Source organism: Cervus canadensis, chromosome 5 (assembly GCF_019320065.1).
Source record: "Cervus canadensis isolate Bull #8, Minnesota chromosome 5, ASM1932006v1, whole genome shotgun sequence".
Classification (NCBI taxonomy): domain Eukaryota; kingdom Metazoa; phylum Chordata; class Mammalia; order Artiodactyla; family Cervidae; genus Cervus; species Cervus canadensis.
Genome location: NC_057390.1, coordinates 45,017,018 through 45,033,231, shown reverse-complemented (window position 1 = coordinate 45,033,231; position 16,214 = coordinate 45,017,018). Strand labels below are relative to the sequence as shown.

The following is a 16,214-nucleotide window of genomic DNA, read 5'->3' as shown; positions in this document are numbered from 1 at the left end:
CCCTGCAGTCCCTTTCTCTCTCTGTTGTCACTATAGAGGCAAACTTAGCAGAGGAAGTAGGCTCAGAGAGGTCACATACTGTGCCAAGGCCACACAGGACCAGAATCCAGGCCTCCTGCCTACTCCTCCCTTTGGCGGATTATTTGCAGCAGCTTCAAAATTGGGAAAAAGAGAGGTCTGGTAGGATCTAAAATGAGATGGATGTTGCTCAGTCATAAAAAGGAATGAAATTTTGCCATTTGCAGCAACATGGATGGACCTGGATGGTATTATGCTTATTGAAATAAGTCAGAGAAAGACAAATACTGTATATATTTACTTATATGTGGAATCTAAAAAATAAATGAGTATAATGAAATAGAAACAGATTCATAGGTACTGAGAAGAGACTGCTGGTGGCCAGAGAGGAGAAGGTTGGGGGAGGGTAAAGTGGGTGAGGAGAATTAAGAGCTACAAACTGCTGCATATAAAATAGGTTACAAGGATGCCGTGTACAGTGCAGGAATGTAGCCAATATTATGTGAGATTTTTCTTTTCCTTTTTGGTCACCCTACGTGGCATGTGGGATCTTAATTCCCTGACCAGGATCGAATCCATGTCCAGTGCAGTGGACGCACAGAGTCTTATCCGCTAGACCACCAATAGTCTTACCAATGTTACTTATAACATCTTTATATGGAGTATGATCTATAAAAAATATTGAATCACTGTGTTGTACACCTGAAACTAAATATTATAAGTCAACTGTACTTCAGTTAAAAAAGAGAAGGCGATGGGGGCATCCCCTGGGCTTTGAACATTTTCCCAGGCCAGCACTCGATGGAAATGGACTTGGGCTGATTTGTCTTCCTGGCCCTGCCCTCCTCCATGCTCCATGATGCCCCGGAAAGCAGGGGAGCACTCTGGTTGTAGGTCTGCAGGCTGAGCAAGTGGTGTTCACGGAGAACCAGAGAGCCTGCTGCACTGCAACAAAATGCACTCTCCTCACTGCCTGCCCTTGGCCGTGGCACCCATGATTTCAGGGCCAACAAGTGGGGTGTTGACCTAGCAGGAAGGACAGGGACCATTGATTTGCCTTCACCCTAGCTGTTCTGGGCCTAAAATAAAAGGCAGCTCAGAAAGAAAGACAGGTGAAAGATGGCCCAGGGCCTGGGTCGAGGGTAGAAGCACCCAGGTCAGAGGCTCTGGAGTTGTCATAACCCCGGAGGGGAGGGTCAGGGTGCCTAGGAGGAAGTCTGCCAAAGGAGGCCCAGCTGGTGTGCCCTTCCCAGCCCTGGCCTCGGACACCAGGCATGGTTTGGTCTGGGAAATGGCCCCGAGTCTGGGCTTCTGTCCTGACTGAGTGACCCTGGGCCTGGGCAGAGATGGCAATGCAGCGAGGTTGATGTCACCAAGCAGTCACCACTCTCATTCCCACCGAGCCTATATCCAATCTCAGAACCTTCCTGAGAGTGATTCCGTGGGCAGTCACTATCAGAGGATTTGTCCTTGGACCAGGAAAGGAGCCCAGTTTGCTTCAGCCTTTGCCTTTGAAGGTGAGATACCAGAATCCCTATTTGGCCTCCATCTCGGGATTGTGAGGAGAGCAGTTGAGGTATTAATAATTGCCAGTCCTGGACCAGAGGCCACTGTTGGAGACAGACTGGGTAGGAGGCGGTGGCTGCACACCCCAGGGAGTTGTGTGCGGCTGTTGGAAGCAACAGTCTCAATACACATTTAGGTAGAGTTTGAAAACATGAGGCCTAGTGAAAAAAGTACAAAATGGAATAAGAGATTAGGTAATAATTTATGTAAAATAAAAATATACATGCCCGTTGGTATAAAATAACACCATGCAATTTCTGTGACCCACCCTGCAGAATAAATGGCCTGAGAAGTATTTTGTCAGACATCATTTATTGCAAGTCTGGCATTGAACCCAGGGAAGGGTACAAAGGGAATTGAAAGAATGATCTTTGCCCTCCATGAATTTGGAGACAGCCTGTATTTAGTGAGCAACTACTGTATACCAAGGGCTTCCCACGTGGCTCAATGGTAAAGAATCTCCCTGCCAATGCAGGAGATGTGGGTTTGATCCCTGGGTTAGGAAGTTCCCCTGGAGAAGGAAATGGCAACCCGCTCCAGTATTCTTGCCTGGAGAATCCCATAGACAGAGGAAGCTGGCTGGCTACAGTCAATGGGGTCACAAAGATCAGACATAGCTGAGCGTGCATACACACACATACACACTGTATATACCAAGGCCCAGATATGCACCAAGACCAGTGGAGTGTGTAAGGTAGCAGCCAGTTAGCCACTGGGGCCAAATGGCCAGACACAGAGCCCTTTGTGGGTTCAGAGGTCAGTGTGAGCAGCTGCAGTCCATGCCGAATTGGGAGAGAGAGAGAAAGGGCAGTTGGAGTTATTTCTCAGAGGAAACTTGGACTTCATCCTCTCCCGTCCCTCGAGCTGCAGGTCACAAGGACTGGCCTCTGTGCGCCAGACAAGGGCATTTTCTAGCACCTGTGAGGAAGCGGAATCTGGAGTGATCCCCTCTCCCACCTTGGTGTCTCTACAGAGACCCACATTACTGGGACCCCTGTAGTGAACACATGGGGATGCCCACACCTCCCTGGGGCCTCCCTCTTGGCCTGGGGCTGGTTCCTGTCCAGGTGAGGGGTATCACTGATGATGCCCCCGTCCCCACAGTGTGTACCTGCTGCTCCACCTGCAGGACCCGGAAAGGTGAGTACACAGCCAGCCTCCCTGCAGCGTGCGAGACCTGCCTTGGGAGGAGGCTCTAACCGTGAGCTGGTGTCTGACCTTGGGGCTCCCTTTCAGCTGCAGGGTCAGGGGGTGGGGTGGGGTGAGGAGGTTAACTCCTTAAAATAGCAAGTGTGTATTATCTTGCAGCAAATTCAGGCTAGAATTTGGGAGCAGCTTAATTGGGTGTCTGTGGCTCAGGCACTCTCAAGAGTTATGGCCTGGGTGTCAGTCAGGGCCACAGCTGTCTGAAGGCTCGACTGAAAATGGCCATCTTGTGGCTCTTGGCTGGAGGCCTCAGCTCCTTTCCACGTGCCTCTCTGGGGGCTGCTTGAGCATCCTTACCACACGGTGGCTTCACCCAGGGTGAGTGATGCAGGAGAGAGAAGCCAGGTGGGAAGCCACAGCACCTTTTAGGACCTGGTCTTAGAAGGCACAAAACCACCACTTCTGCCTTGTTCTGTTTGTTGGAAGTGAGTCATTAAGTCCAGCCCATCCTCACGGGGAGGGGAATTCATCTCCACCTCTTGGAGCGAGGAGTAACAAGGAATATGGAGATACTTTAAAACCATCACAAAGTCATAGTGCCCTGTGCTCTTGGTGATAGGAGTGCAGACCCTTACCCAGGTCCCCAGAAGTGATGGAGCCCTGCAGTTCTGGGGGTTTCGGTCCTTGTGCAGCCAAGGGAGCCCTGGTCCTGCTTTGCCACTTACCAGCTGTGTAATTATGTGCAAATCACCTAACCACCATAAACCTGGGTTTCCTTCCAATAGAGGTAAAGCTCCCTGCTTCCCCACCTCACTGTGCAGCTATGACAATATCTGTGAAAGGGCTTTTTGAAGAATGATGATGGTAACGATGCTGACCGTGATGGCTAGAAGGCCACAGGGAGATGGGACTGGGCTCTCCCAGGCCTGGGCAAGGTGCCTGCTGCCAGCCTCCCTGGGTGAGGGAGATGTCTGGGCTGTGTTGCTGTCTTCTGACCTGCTCCTGCTCTTTCCTTGATCTTAACATGTGAGGGACAGGAGACTGTGCTGGGCTAACCCAAGTCCCCTGTACAACCCCTTGAAGGAGTTTCCTTTGGCTCAGAAGGCAAGAGGGGCCACGCCTGGCCTGCGGCTGCTGGCGGGTGTGGGGGGTGGGGGAGGAGGGAGACAAGCCCAGTGCCACTGTTGCCTGCACCCCCAGCCCTGTTGCCGCCGAGACATGGTCCATGCTTCCCACAGAAGTGGCGAGCAGGAAGGCATGGAGCTGTGTTCTAAGAAGGATCCTCTCGTCCCTTTATTTCTTCAGTTTTAAGATGTTTCCTTCTTTTTTTGGCCACACCACACCACATGGGGGATTTTAGTTCCCAGACCTGGGATTGAACCCGTGCGCCCTGCGGTGGAAATGCAGAGTCTTAACCACTGGACTGCCAGGGGAGTCCCTTAGACCAGTGGTCCCCAACCTTTCTGGCACCAGGGACTGGTTTCATGGAAGACAGTTTTCCATGGACTGGGGTTGTGGGTGGATGCTTTCAAGATGATTCAAGCACAATACATTTATTGTGCACTTTATTTCTATTATTATTACATCAGTTTCCCCTCAGATCATCAGGCATTAGATCCCAGAGGTTAGGAACCCCTGCCTTAGACATTTCAGCTCTTGGATTTTTAAAGGTCTATACAAGACCTGGGGGTTTCAGAGGCCATGAGCCTAATGAGAATGGATGGTCTAAAGATTCCTGAGCAGGAGGCTGAGGGGACCATCGTCCTGCTGGAACAGAGGAGTGTACATATGCTCAACAAGGATGAAACAAACCCGGGGGCTGCACACAGCTGTGTCCAGCACTAGCACATAATACTCGGGTCTGCTGGACGCTGCTGCTGCTAAGTCGTTTCAGTCATGTCCAACTTTTTGTGACCCTATAGACCATAGCCCACCGGCTCCTCTGTCCATTACATTTCCCAGGCAAGAATACTGGAGTGAGTTGCCATGCCCTTTCCCAGGAGATCTTCCCAACCCGGGGATCAAACCCACATCTCTTACGTCTCCTGCATTGGCTGGTGGGTTCTTTACCACTGGTTCCACCTGGGAAGCCCGTTGGACACACTAGTTCGAGGAAAACAACCATCCCAGTGACCTCAGGCAGTTATGTTTATTTCTATCTAATCACCCTACAATTTGGAGCTTGTAAATACCTTAAGCCACTCAGAAAGCCTTTCCCTATGGGATCCTGTCATCTTGGGGACCTGGGGGAGGAGAGAAGCAGGTGAGCCTGCTCCATGCTGCCCTCTGGGAAGTCCCCCTCCCCCGCCACCCCCGTGACACCTGGTGATTTCATCATCAAAGCCTGCCTTTCTAGGACAGAATAGAAGTTAAAATAGAATTATTGCTGATGGTGAGTGTTGAGTAGAGTCTGGCCTTCCCGGGAGCTGTGGGGATGGGGATTGTTGGGGATGGGGCCGCAGGTAGGGCTCGGTGGAGGCCTCAGGCTGGGGTGGACCTGCTCAGAGTCATGATCTGGGAGCCTCTGCCCCAGCCCTGCCTTTCTCAGCCTTCTGAACATCCAAGGCCCTGGAGTTCTACTCCATCTCCCTAAAGTCTGCTTGCAAGGAAAAAGCTAGTGAGTCACCTGCACCATTTCCCTCTGTGATGGTGGGAAAGCCCCTTGACTCTCCAGGCCTTAGTCGCCTCCTCTGTAAAATAGGGTGAGGGATTAAACTCTAGGCTCCCGGGACCCTTCCAGCTCTGAAGGGTGCTGGCTGTGAAGCGTCAGCAGATGGTGTTGGGGGAGGTGTGTCTCACATCTGGGGCTGGGGCACCGATGCTGCAGATCACAGATGCTCTGGTCAGAGGGGCCCTCCTGGTCCCCTGAAATGATTAAATGATTTTCATCCATGCCTCTCATGTCCCAAGAGAACTTTCTGCTCCATTCCTGCCTGTCAGCTGTCTCCTGTTGTTTCCTGCACATCTGTCTCTCTTTTTCTGTACTTCTATTATTATCTCTGTCTCCCACCCCTACTGCACTTTCTCCCCACTTTTCTCTCTGCCTGCCTTGATGTTATATAGAACTGAAGACTGAATTCTGTCACTGCTTGAAATAAGTCATAGAGGTGGGTCCCTCCCCCCCCCCCCCGCTTTTTTAAATCAAGTAGATGGGACATATTTTTAAAAGCAGAATCATCCCTTTTTATCCTATTAAAAGAGAGAGAGAATTGCATTTTTTCATGAGAGGGGCCCTGGGGCAGTTTCTTCCCTCAGTAGCAGGAGCTGTCAGAGGTTTGGAGTGTGGGCAGTGAGTGAGTGTGTGTGTGTGTGTGTGTGTATGTGTGTGTGTGCATGAACACTCACACACATGTGTGAGTTTCATCCCCAAAGGTCCTTCCTTAACAGGATATTCTTTCCTTTCTCTTCGGTGGCTGTTGGGGACTCAAATGTAAGTGGTCCAGATAGGCGTGCTCTCCTCAAATGTGTTTGCTGACTTTGATTAATGGCTCCCACTAATGTGTGCTGTGTGGAAGTGTTCCCTAACCTGGAGTGTTTGCTGCACTGGGGGAGGGGTGTGGGGAGGCCTGGGGCTCCTGCAGATGGATCAGCTCAGCCTTGAAGGGCTGGGAGTTTCTCCCTCCTTGCACTCCCCACAGAGAGAAGAGGTGCTGCCACTTTCCAGCCTTCTCTACGCACATTTGCTAACACAGAAAGTAAGCCAAGGCCACACATTCATTCCCCCACTGAGGAAAATAAGAGTGACCCCTGTCTTTTCCTGGAGACCGCCCAGCCCTGGCCACCGTGGTCAGCTCTGTGGGCTCAAGGGCTTGGCCGCCATCCCCTGAGGTTTGCAGGTGGCTGTGGCCATGACCTTGCATGAGACGTTCCCCTCATACAAGTTGTCTTCAGGAGCCATCAGATTATTACGATGTAGACAGAGGCACCTTTTGGGGTGAGGACCTGGTGGATCACAAATTCTGTTTGGATGTACAGCAAGAGGAGCGCTGAGGAGGCCCGGTGCCACAGTTCTGCTCAGCCACTGATTTTCATCTGATTGCCCATAAAGACGGGACCATGTTCATGGGGTTTATTTCTTCACTGATACTCCTCCCTGTGCCCTAAAGGATTTAAGTCTGCTTGTGGAAATACAGATGATAGGTCAAACCAAATAAGAAAAATGAAGCTTGGAGGGGAAGGGAGGAGGCAGGTAAGATGGAGTCAGAACGAGAAGAAAAATATAGGTGCTTGTCACAAAGTCATAGACAGTCTGAGATGCTGGGCTTCCTTGCAGCCAGCGCAAAGAGGGAAATTCAGTTAAGCAGTTCATTGTCCAACTTCCCAGTGGTGGTCCAGTGGTTAAGGATATGCATGCTAATGCAGAGGACACGGGTTCAATCCCTGGTCTGGGTAGATCCCACATGTCACGGGACAGCTAAGCTTGTATGCCACAACTACTGAGTCTGCGCTCTAGAGTCTGGAACCTGCAACTACTGAGCCCATGTGTTGCAACTATTGAAGCCCGCATGCCCGAGAGCCCATGATCTGCAACAAGAGAAACCATCGAAATGAGAAGCCCGTGTGCTGCAACTGGAGAAAGGCCATGTGCAGCAACAAAGATCCAGCGCAGCCAAAAATAAATAAGAGATTCATTGTCACAGCACAGAAGACATCTGGAGACTCAGAGGCTCAGCTTGTCTACAGTGTTTCGTCTCCTGGGTCCCGAGAGTCAAGCAGAATATTACAAACAACATTCTCAGTGAAAACTCGCCACGAACACAGTGACCGGTAGGATTCTTCTCCTTTCAACAGGTTCTCTCTGTGTCTTCTATTAGGATACTCCCGGTCCCCAATCTGCCCACACTGACTTCCTCACTCCCCACCTCTGCTGAGTTGAAACCTTGTTTCCCATTCTTGCCTAGATCTCTGGACTTCCCTTGATCCGTCACTCCTAGTGGCCCTTCTTTTCTACCATTTAGTCCATGCTCAAGGATTCAGTGGAGAACTAACTCAAAGCATTTTGCTTCTTCTTGAGATGGCACTTGTTGTCGTTGTTATTATTGTTACTCTGACTGTGTGTGAGTTCACTGCTCAGTCCCAGTGAGTCCGGACTGGGTGAGCAGCCTGAACTGTGCCATGCCTGAGGATCTTTTGGTGACTCTGGGCTGCCTTCTAAACCCCAGAGTGAAATGTTGAGGGAAAGCCTTGGCCCTGAATTTAGAGGGACCCTCATGGGCAGAAGCACAGACTCAAACCCTAGTCTGCTTTCAAGATGGGGGATTTTGTGCTGGGGCAGACCTGAGCAGGTTGCTTCTGCCCTGGTCTTTCGGTCCTAGGCAGGCCCGCCTCTTTGTTGTCCTGTTAGGTGTTCAGAGGAATGTCCTTGTGATGGGTATTGAGTTCTGTTTGGGACAAGGGTGGAGCCCTCTGAGATGATGTCAGGACTCCACCTCTTTTAGTGGATGGTGGCCACTGTGGGCGCAGTCCTGGATCAGCTGCTCAGAGGGACCAAGGAGAATTAGCCATAGCTCAGGACACTTTCTTTGAAGCTGAGGCAGAAACTGATGGACAGGAGAACTAGGGCTCGAGGCACAAGCCATGTGGTACACATCCCAAGACCTTTTGGGTGAGTTGATAGGCTGGGGAAGACCAGAGCATTCAAGGAGGGCCAGACTGACCAGTTTTCACATTTATCCATTTAACGATGCAGCTGACTTGGGCAGGGGAAGGGACCAGAGAGAGCCTAAACCCAGAGGTAACAGGTTGGGGGATGCACAGGAGCAAAAAATGCAAAGGAGGGTTAACAATCTCAGGCTTGGCTCTATCCTGTCTCAGCTGGTCACTCCCAGTCTACAATTCAGCTTTGAGATTCTTGGCTAAGACAACTGTGTTCCCATGCTGCCCCCTGCTGTTTGTTTGGAGTATAGCAGCAATGACTGGGAAAGCGGCTCAAGACTAGGCTTCCGCTGTTAGTTTTATGAAGTCCACACTGGATGCTGTCATACCCCCTTTGATGGGGAGAACACATTTGGTGGCTGAACGTGTTTTTAGGAGAAGTAGCAGGGCATCCCAGAAAGAGCTCTGGTTTCTGTCTGCAGGCCTCAGGTGGTCAGATCAGGTGATCTGAGGGCCCCCTGGCTCTGCCTTCTGTGGTTCTAGGTAAAAACAATATATGAAGCCTAGGAAGATATGTCTCTGAGTGTCAGATAGATTGGGACAGGAAGTATTTTATATCTCGACTGAGATAGGTTCACGTGGCGAGATGACATGGAATATGCTCTACATTCGATGTTGCAGAAATACTCAGTGACGTGAAGCTGAAGCTCCAATATTCTGGCCACCTGATTCGAAGAGCCAATTCATTGGAAAAGACCCTGATGCTGGGAAAGATTGAAGGTGGGAGGAGAAGGGGGTGACAGAGGATGAGATGGTGGGATGGCATCACTGACTCAATGGATGTGAGTTTGAGCAAACTCCAGGAGATGGTGAAGGACAGGAAAGCCTGGCATGCTGCAGTCCACGGGGTCACAAAGAGTCAGACACGACTGAGTGAACAACAGCAACAGTGACGCAAATAAGTTCTGGAGTTTTCCACGTGCATTAGTCATGGCAGACCAAAACAGGAATCCCGCTGCTGCTTTTTGAGGGGAAGACTGCTGCTAGATTCTCTTTCCACCGGTCTCCTTTGCTTCTCTATCTAGCACTTGGCCTTTGAAATGAAAAATCTACATTGCTTAAGGTTCTCTCTGAAGGCTTCCTGGCATTTTACATCCTCTCTGTTAAGGACAGCTCGCAGCTGTATATGCAAGTATAATTAAGGCACCATCCACTTGTATGTATCACGCAGAAAACTGTCACTCCCCTCCTGAAATTACTGCCACCATCCTTTCCAGAGGATATTCTTTCCCCCTGGTGTTCTTCTGGTGTGGCCTCTCAGCTCTAAGCTGTAGGGTGTGATCCATCTGTTAAGACAGAGGTACCCCCAGCTGGACCCCCACCTCCCCCTGGTGGCTTGTCAGTAGATTCTGAAGCCTGCACTTGTTCCTGTGCATAGCGTCTCACCGTTGCAGTGATCCTGGATCCCCTGCAGGGTTCCGGGAAGATGTCGGGGCCTCGGTTCTCCTAACTGGCCTGGCTTGCCGTGCTGCGTGCCTAACCTCGGCCTGCCTGTCTTCGCTCCTTTCTTCACTGATCCCACCTTGCTGTACTTTGTCTCCCCTGCGTAGATTGTAAATGGCCATTCAGTGGTTGAGGGCGATGTGGATGAGGGTGGTGTAAAGGCCTGGGGGCCCCACCAGGTCCAAAACCCATTGGCGTTTTCTGATGAGGAGGAGGAAGACCTGCTGGACTTCATGTACAAGTTTAAAGCACCTCGAAAGACGGAGTTCCCCCTGGAGGTACACGGTATCGGGGGCTGCGGGGTGGAGCGTGTGTTTTCACAGAGGGCTTTGCCCTGGAGATCTGGGGCTCCTGGGAGTGGCATCTCTTGGGATACCCAGCAGCTCCTGAGTGCCTGAGGAGGGGAGACCTCCCTCCATCAAACAGGCAGGAGCAGCCACTAGGTAGCATCTAGCTACTTGCCAAGGGGTGAAAAAGACTCTACCACTTTTATTTGGGAATAGAGGAAATGAGATCATGTCTAGGGATTAAACATAACAAACAAAACACCCAGCTACCAACTGAAGATGATGTGTGAATGAAAAGCAACCCAAATGAGTGTTTTGGGGGAGACAAAAATTCAGAATGTCTTACGACCTGTCTTTATAAATAGAGCTTGTTCATCTCTCTATCTCCATGTCACAACATAGTGACGATACAAAATATTGGGTTAGCCAAAAAGTTTGGTCGAGTTTGGAAACACCCAGATGAACTTGTTGGCCAACCCAGTAGATGTTCATAAAATGTTATTAAAAGGGCACGGCCAAATGAGCAAAACAATACACTTGATATACGTATTCTAGCCAAGTGCAGACATAGATGGAATTTTGGCAGCAGGAGGCCAAGCCTAGAGCCTCAGGTCGTTGCTCTGGGAAGGGTCACAGCCTTGGGCTTGGATGCAGGGCCTGCAAAATTGGGGGACCCCAGAGTCTTCCTCTCTGTTTCATCAGGTCTCCCCTCCTTCCCCTTCTGCTGAACGCTGCAACCTGAGAGTCCAACTGAGGCAAGTTGGGAGCCCCCCTGCCCTCAGTGCAGAGACCCTTGTGAGACTCAGGTGAGGCAGTGTGTGGACAAGCTGCCCTTCTCCAACACAGCGGCCTGGTGGCCTGTTCCCACCAGGGTCACAGCTGTTCCACCGCAGAGCGCATGTGTTCATCAGATTCCTTCCCAAAGTGGGGCACGCAGGGGTCCATTTTGAACTGAGAGGTTTTGGTAGAAGATATTCTGGGTTTGGACTCTGTCCAAGGAGTCCTTTACAGCCCAGCCAGCCCCATGATGGGGAGAGGGGCCCAGCCCGGAGGGCATGCAAGGTGCTAGAACCATTCTAGGTCTGGAGGGTTTGTGCCTCTTTTTTTTTTTTTAATGTGGACCATTTTAAAAGTCTTTGTTCAGTTTCTTACAATATTGCTTCTGTTTTGTGGCTTTATGTTTTGGTTTTTCAGCCACGGGGCATGCAGGATCTTAACTCCCTGACCAGGGATCAAACCCACTCCCCCTGCATGGGAAGGTGAAGTCTTACCCACTGGACTGCCAGGAAAGTCCCTGGTTTTGTTTTTTAAAACTGCCCACGTTGCTTTACTGTTTTTGGTTAAACTGCCCGAGGCAGGTCACTGATTCTTCCCTCCTTCTGTCCAGAGGTGGCTGGTAAACATTCCCACCATTCAGGTGTGGTGGGAGGACTCAGTATATGGAAGGCCAGAGCCTTCTGTTTGTGCTTGTTTTCCTCCCACCTCCCTTCCGTGCACCCACTGGGCACGAAGCTCCTTGCTGGGAGATGGTGGTGCATTTCCTGCCCCCAGGAAGGCACGGCGTGGCCGAGGAAGACTCCCCCGTGGGAGCGTGGGCATCCGTCTCTGATGCCCTGCCATCTGCTAAACAGTGTGAGAACCAAGGAGTTGATCCTGGCTGTGACTGGGCCGTGGGGGTGGGTCTCAGGAGTGACTCTGGAGCTTGTTCCTAAGAGGACTAGAAATAACCAGACAGAGAAGGGAGAAAAGGCCTCTGGTCAGAAGGGATGGAGATGTGAAAGGAGAGTGTAGAAATCGAAGCTGAGTACGGAGAAGTGGACAGATGGGGGTTGAGGGTAGGTCAGGGCCAGTGGTGAATCCCCTTGAGGGCGCTATGCCAGGAGAAAGTATTCCCCTTTTCTTTAATCATGACAGTAGCATCCCCTGTGATCTGCGTCCCATGGGAGGAGGGGTCCCTTGATAGCCATTGGTAGGGGAGATGAAGTAGAACTCTTCGTGCCTAAAGCCAGTGTTTCCTGTGTTGTTTGGTTTGCTTGTGCATGAGAGGATTTCACATCTGGGAGGAGGACTGGAAATTCAGTGATGGAAATTTTAAGCATGTACCAAGAAAGGCGAGGCCAGTTCCCAAAGGAAATAACAAAGACCAGGGAAGTGACGGGGAGGCCTTTCTGTCTGCTGAGTCACTTGTTAAGATCATTTCGCTCCCAAGGCAGAAACAAGTTGTGTCATTCTTCCATGCAACTATGCACTCGGGAGGTGCAGGGACTTAGGAGACCATGAAGACGGGGGCACTGGGCTCCTCCACTGGCTCAGTTCTATGGGGATGCTTGGGAGGCCACTCTGATTGCTGTGGTGGAGACCCCAAGGGGGTCCCCAGTCCCACCAGCCTGCTCACACACATGGACATTTGACCCGAGGAGCTGAAGTCCCAACACAAACCCATCCAGGTACTGTCCTCAAACGCATTCGTGTTTATACCAAACAGAGGGGTCAGTCCTGTTTCTGTTTTCTCTGCCAGGCACCGCCTAGAATCCTTCGATCTCGCTTCAGGAAGAAAAGTACCTCATCCTCGGCCACTGAAACCACGTGAGTGAGATGAGCCAACAGCACCGGATCCACAGAATGTTTCTTCTCTGCCTTAAAGAGCTATTTATTCACTAACCACATAGAAAACCGCAAGCTGGTGTGCCCTGTGACAGCCTCGGACGTGGCCTTTCCTCTCTCCCCTCTAAGAGCCCCCCCTTTCCTTTTATTTTGTTGGGGAGAGGATAAGGAAAGGTAGTGTGTGGGGGGTGTGATCTTAGGTCTTCTGAGGTTAGTCATTTCCCACCATTGGATTGGCATACAGACAGCAGTGTTTTTAGAAGAGAATCCCCCCACCAAGCTGCTGAGATGTACATTTGTAACTTATTTGTTGCATACTTTGTTTTTAGTCCTATATATGCAAACAAAGCAATTTTTTAAAAACTTCTTTTTTTTTGGTTCTTGATACTAATACTTTGGACTATGATGTACATATTTGTGGCTTTTGGCTTGATACCGTGGACTTGCAAAGGCTGCCAGAGGTTCTGATGTATAAGTAAACTGCAAAAACAGAAGCGTAAAAGATTAACTCTGGAGGGTGTCTCAGATGTGCTTACGAAGCTTCCAAACACACCTCAAGGACATCCGTTTTTCCTGTAGGGCGATGCTCCGTATTCTTCAGTCAGTATACCAGAGAAGTTTAGAATGGAGACATGATATTTCAGTACCAGAGGTGGGTATGAAGTCAGGGGAACATCCTAGCATAAGGGAAAAGTCACAGGAAGCTTGTCTCCCCCATGGGCACAGGATTAGGAGCTTCTGAGTCCTTCCAGGGTGGGGACTTCTCATTGCCTTAGGCAGGTTGGCTCACCTTTGGTAGAAATGTTCGGGGATGTAAACTCCTGGGATTGTTGTGACAAATCATTGAGTGTTGATTTCTCCTTCATAGTACCCTGCGCTGTGACTGGCAAAAACGAACCAATCCACCCAAACAAAACCAACCCTAGAACCACGCTTTGTTTCAGATGTTCCGTGAAGCACATCTGAGACATCTGGGTAACGATCCCAACCCTGGGTTCTAGAAGGTTGTAGAGGGTGCATCTTCATGAATGTGACCTGCTGCTCAGCTCCACGGGCAGCGGTGGCTCGCGCCCTCTGTTTGCTTCCTGGCTTGTGTGGAGTGTGAGCCAGAGAGAAGTGGCACGTTCACGGGCACTTGTATTTCATACAGGCCTACTTCTTTTAGGAAGAGAACAAAGCGCCGTCTGAGGCGACTCCCTAATTAGACTGAGAATTTTATCTGAAATGAAGAATCTGGCTGAAGTAGCATCTTGGTCAGAGGCAGCTGCTCCCCACTGGGAGCGCCGAGCCTAAATGTAGGACTCGTCTACTTGTGCTTAGAATTGATGTTTCCTTTCAGTGTGATGCATGCAGTGGTCACGACCCAGTTACTTACTATACTTGGATTGTGTTTGTTCATAGATAGGCCCTGAACACTAGAGAATTAGTGTCACGTACCACATAGAACCTACTGTCAGTCAGCTATAAGCAGGCCCAGTTAGAGACAGGAGCATGACTGAGCTACACAAACCTACATCAGTCTTTCCTGATGACACATTGGCTGGATCTTAGCCACATCGGAAAGGGTTTTACTTGAAGTTGTTAGCAGATTGCAAATTTAAATCCCTTTTCCTCATAATGCCTCTGAAGGTGACTTGGTAATTTACAAAAGGATTTAGGAAAATAAACCTAAAAGCAAATGTGGGGTTCAGGAGGGCAAACAGAGGCTGGCTGTTTAATGTTTGTGCCCCATACCCATCAATACCTAAATCTGTTAGTGAAGACAGAAAACCTGTTTTCTTCAAGCTCACAGAGTAGTTTCAGACAGAGGAAAAATATATGCTTTAAAATGTATTTACCTGTTATTGGGAGTACCCAGAATTATCAGAAACAAATGCAAAAAAAAAAAAAAGCTTACTAAGCAGCTTTTTAGCAACTTTTTTTTTCTTTCCTGGCCAAAATAATAAATGCCTTTAGCAGCAGAGATTAAAATCCTATTGTAAACAAGCTATATTTTCACCATTTTACAGTGGAGAGTTTTAACAAGTATGGGCTCTCAAGTTTGCACTCAACGATGCCAAAAACGAGTTTGAAGCACTCTACTCTCAGACAAGCTGTATTACTTCTCATTTAAGATTTTAAAAAATAGAAAGGTACCCAAACTGCTGTCTTAATGTAACTATTTTTCCTTCAGGTGTTGCTTAGGGAGTTGGTTTCTTTCTTAAAAACACTCACTGTACCACTGAGAGCAGCTGTCGTATTTCTGGCAAAACGTGTTTACTTACCCAACAAGCTGTATATTTGTGTGGACTGACGTAAAAATGTGAATGCCTCCAAGTGTACACATAGTGGTGTGGAGTTCTGTCGAGACGATAAAGCTGAATGTTTTTAATTTGCTGATTTACAGACACGGGCTGTTTACAAAATGCTAATGGAAAGTCTGTACCTTTCACATAGTAAATTTTTCTTTGCTTTTGAGCACCTGTTCTGTTTCTGAGGAGACGAGAGAGGGTGTTGTACTTACAAACTGGAGAGTTAGGCATAATCCCTCCTGGCTTTGTGTGAATAGCTTGCTCACTTTGCTGGCCTCTGAATTGTGTGTTCTCTGTAGTAAACTGTCCGTGTGTCTGTGATAACAGTGCTTGTCAACCACGACCACCATTGAGTACCTTCCTAGTTGTTCATCTTGCACAGCACTGGAAATGGTAAAGGATGTGCTTCATTCGTGAACGGCAGGCACCAGAAGGCTGGCGTTCTGGACGGTGACTGTGCACACTCCCCCTTAGTTTATCTCTGTAATCCTATAGGACGATCTGTAATCAAATAGTATACTGGACTGTGCATCAAAGGGATGTAAAATTACAGTATTCCAAAGGTTGAAGTTCTGTTTTGTTATAATGCCTGATCTATATCTTGAATAAAGTCTTAACATGTTTCTTTTAAAAGATATCTTTGTAAATATTGGGCTTATGAAGAAAGAGAACATCCTTTTAAAAAAATGTATTTGGGCTTCCCTGGTGATCCAGTGGTTGAGTCTGCTTTGCAATGCAAGGGACACTGGTTTGATCCCTGATCCAGGAAGATCCCACATGTCGCGGAGCAGCTAAGCCTGTGTGCCACAACTACTGAGCCTGTGCTCTGGAGCCCACATACCTAGATCCCGTGCTCTTCAAGAAAAAGCACTGCACTGAGAAGTCTGTGTACTGAAACTAAAGAATGCTCGCTGCAACCAGAGAAAGCCTGCGTGCAGCCATGATGACTCACCACAGCCAACAAATAAACAAATATCTAAAAAAAAAAAAAATGTATTCATGAGCAAGGATTAGAAGCTGAATGTGCAGTCACTAACGGGCCTGGTGTCTGGGCTCTGTGCATACTGCATAGAATTGTTGCAGAGAGAAAATAGTAAATGCTATCAGTGCTTTGAAAACCAGTTGATCACATAAACATTCATCTGGCAGTATGTTTGTTTTACATTTTTAAAGATCACCAGTGGAAACTAGGTAGCTGTGAAAG

General features: G+C 49.1%; 1 protein-coding gene across 11 annotated transcripts in view; it reads left to right on the top strand.

Annotated features, from left to right (window-relative positions):
• REEP1 (receptor accessory protein 1) overlaps nucleotides 1-15,643 on the top strand; it is a 129,424-nt gene extending 113,781 nt beyond the window's left edge. For 3 of the 11 annotated variants that reach the window (XM_043468739.1, XM_043468743.1, XM_043468738.1), the window contains exons 7-10: nucleotides 2,689-2,724; nucleotides 9,955-10,106; nucleotides 10,818-10,921; nucleotides 12,634-15,643. In XM_043468739.1, the coding sequence (XP_043324674.1) occupies nucleotides 2,689-2,724; nucleotides 9,955-10,106; nucleotides 10,818-10,921; nucleotides 12,634-12,709 (368 nt within the window). In that variant the 3' untranslated portion in view covers nucleotides 12,710-15,643. Of the gene's footprint in view, nucleotides 1-2,688; nucleotides 2,725-9,954; nucleotides 10,107-10,817; nucleotides 10,922-12,633 lie in introns of those variants that run through there. The other 8 variants (XM_043468745.1, XM_043468742.1, XM_043468744.1 and 5 more) reach the window with 5 other exon arrangements.
• The last annotated feature ends 571 nt before the right edge of the window (nucleotides 15,644-16,214 follow it).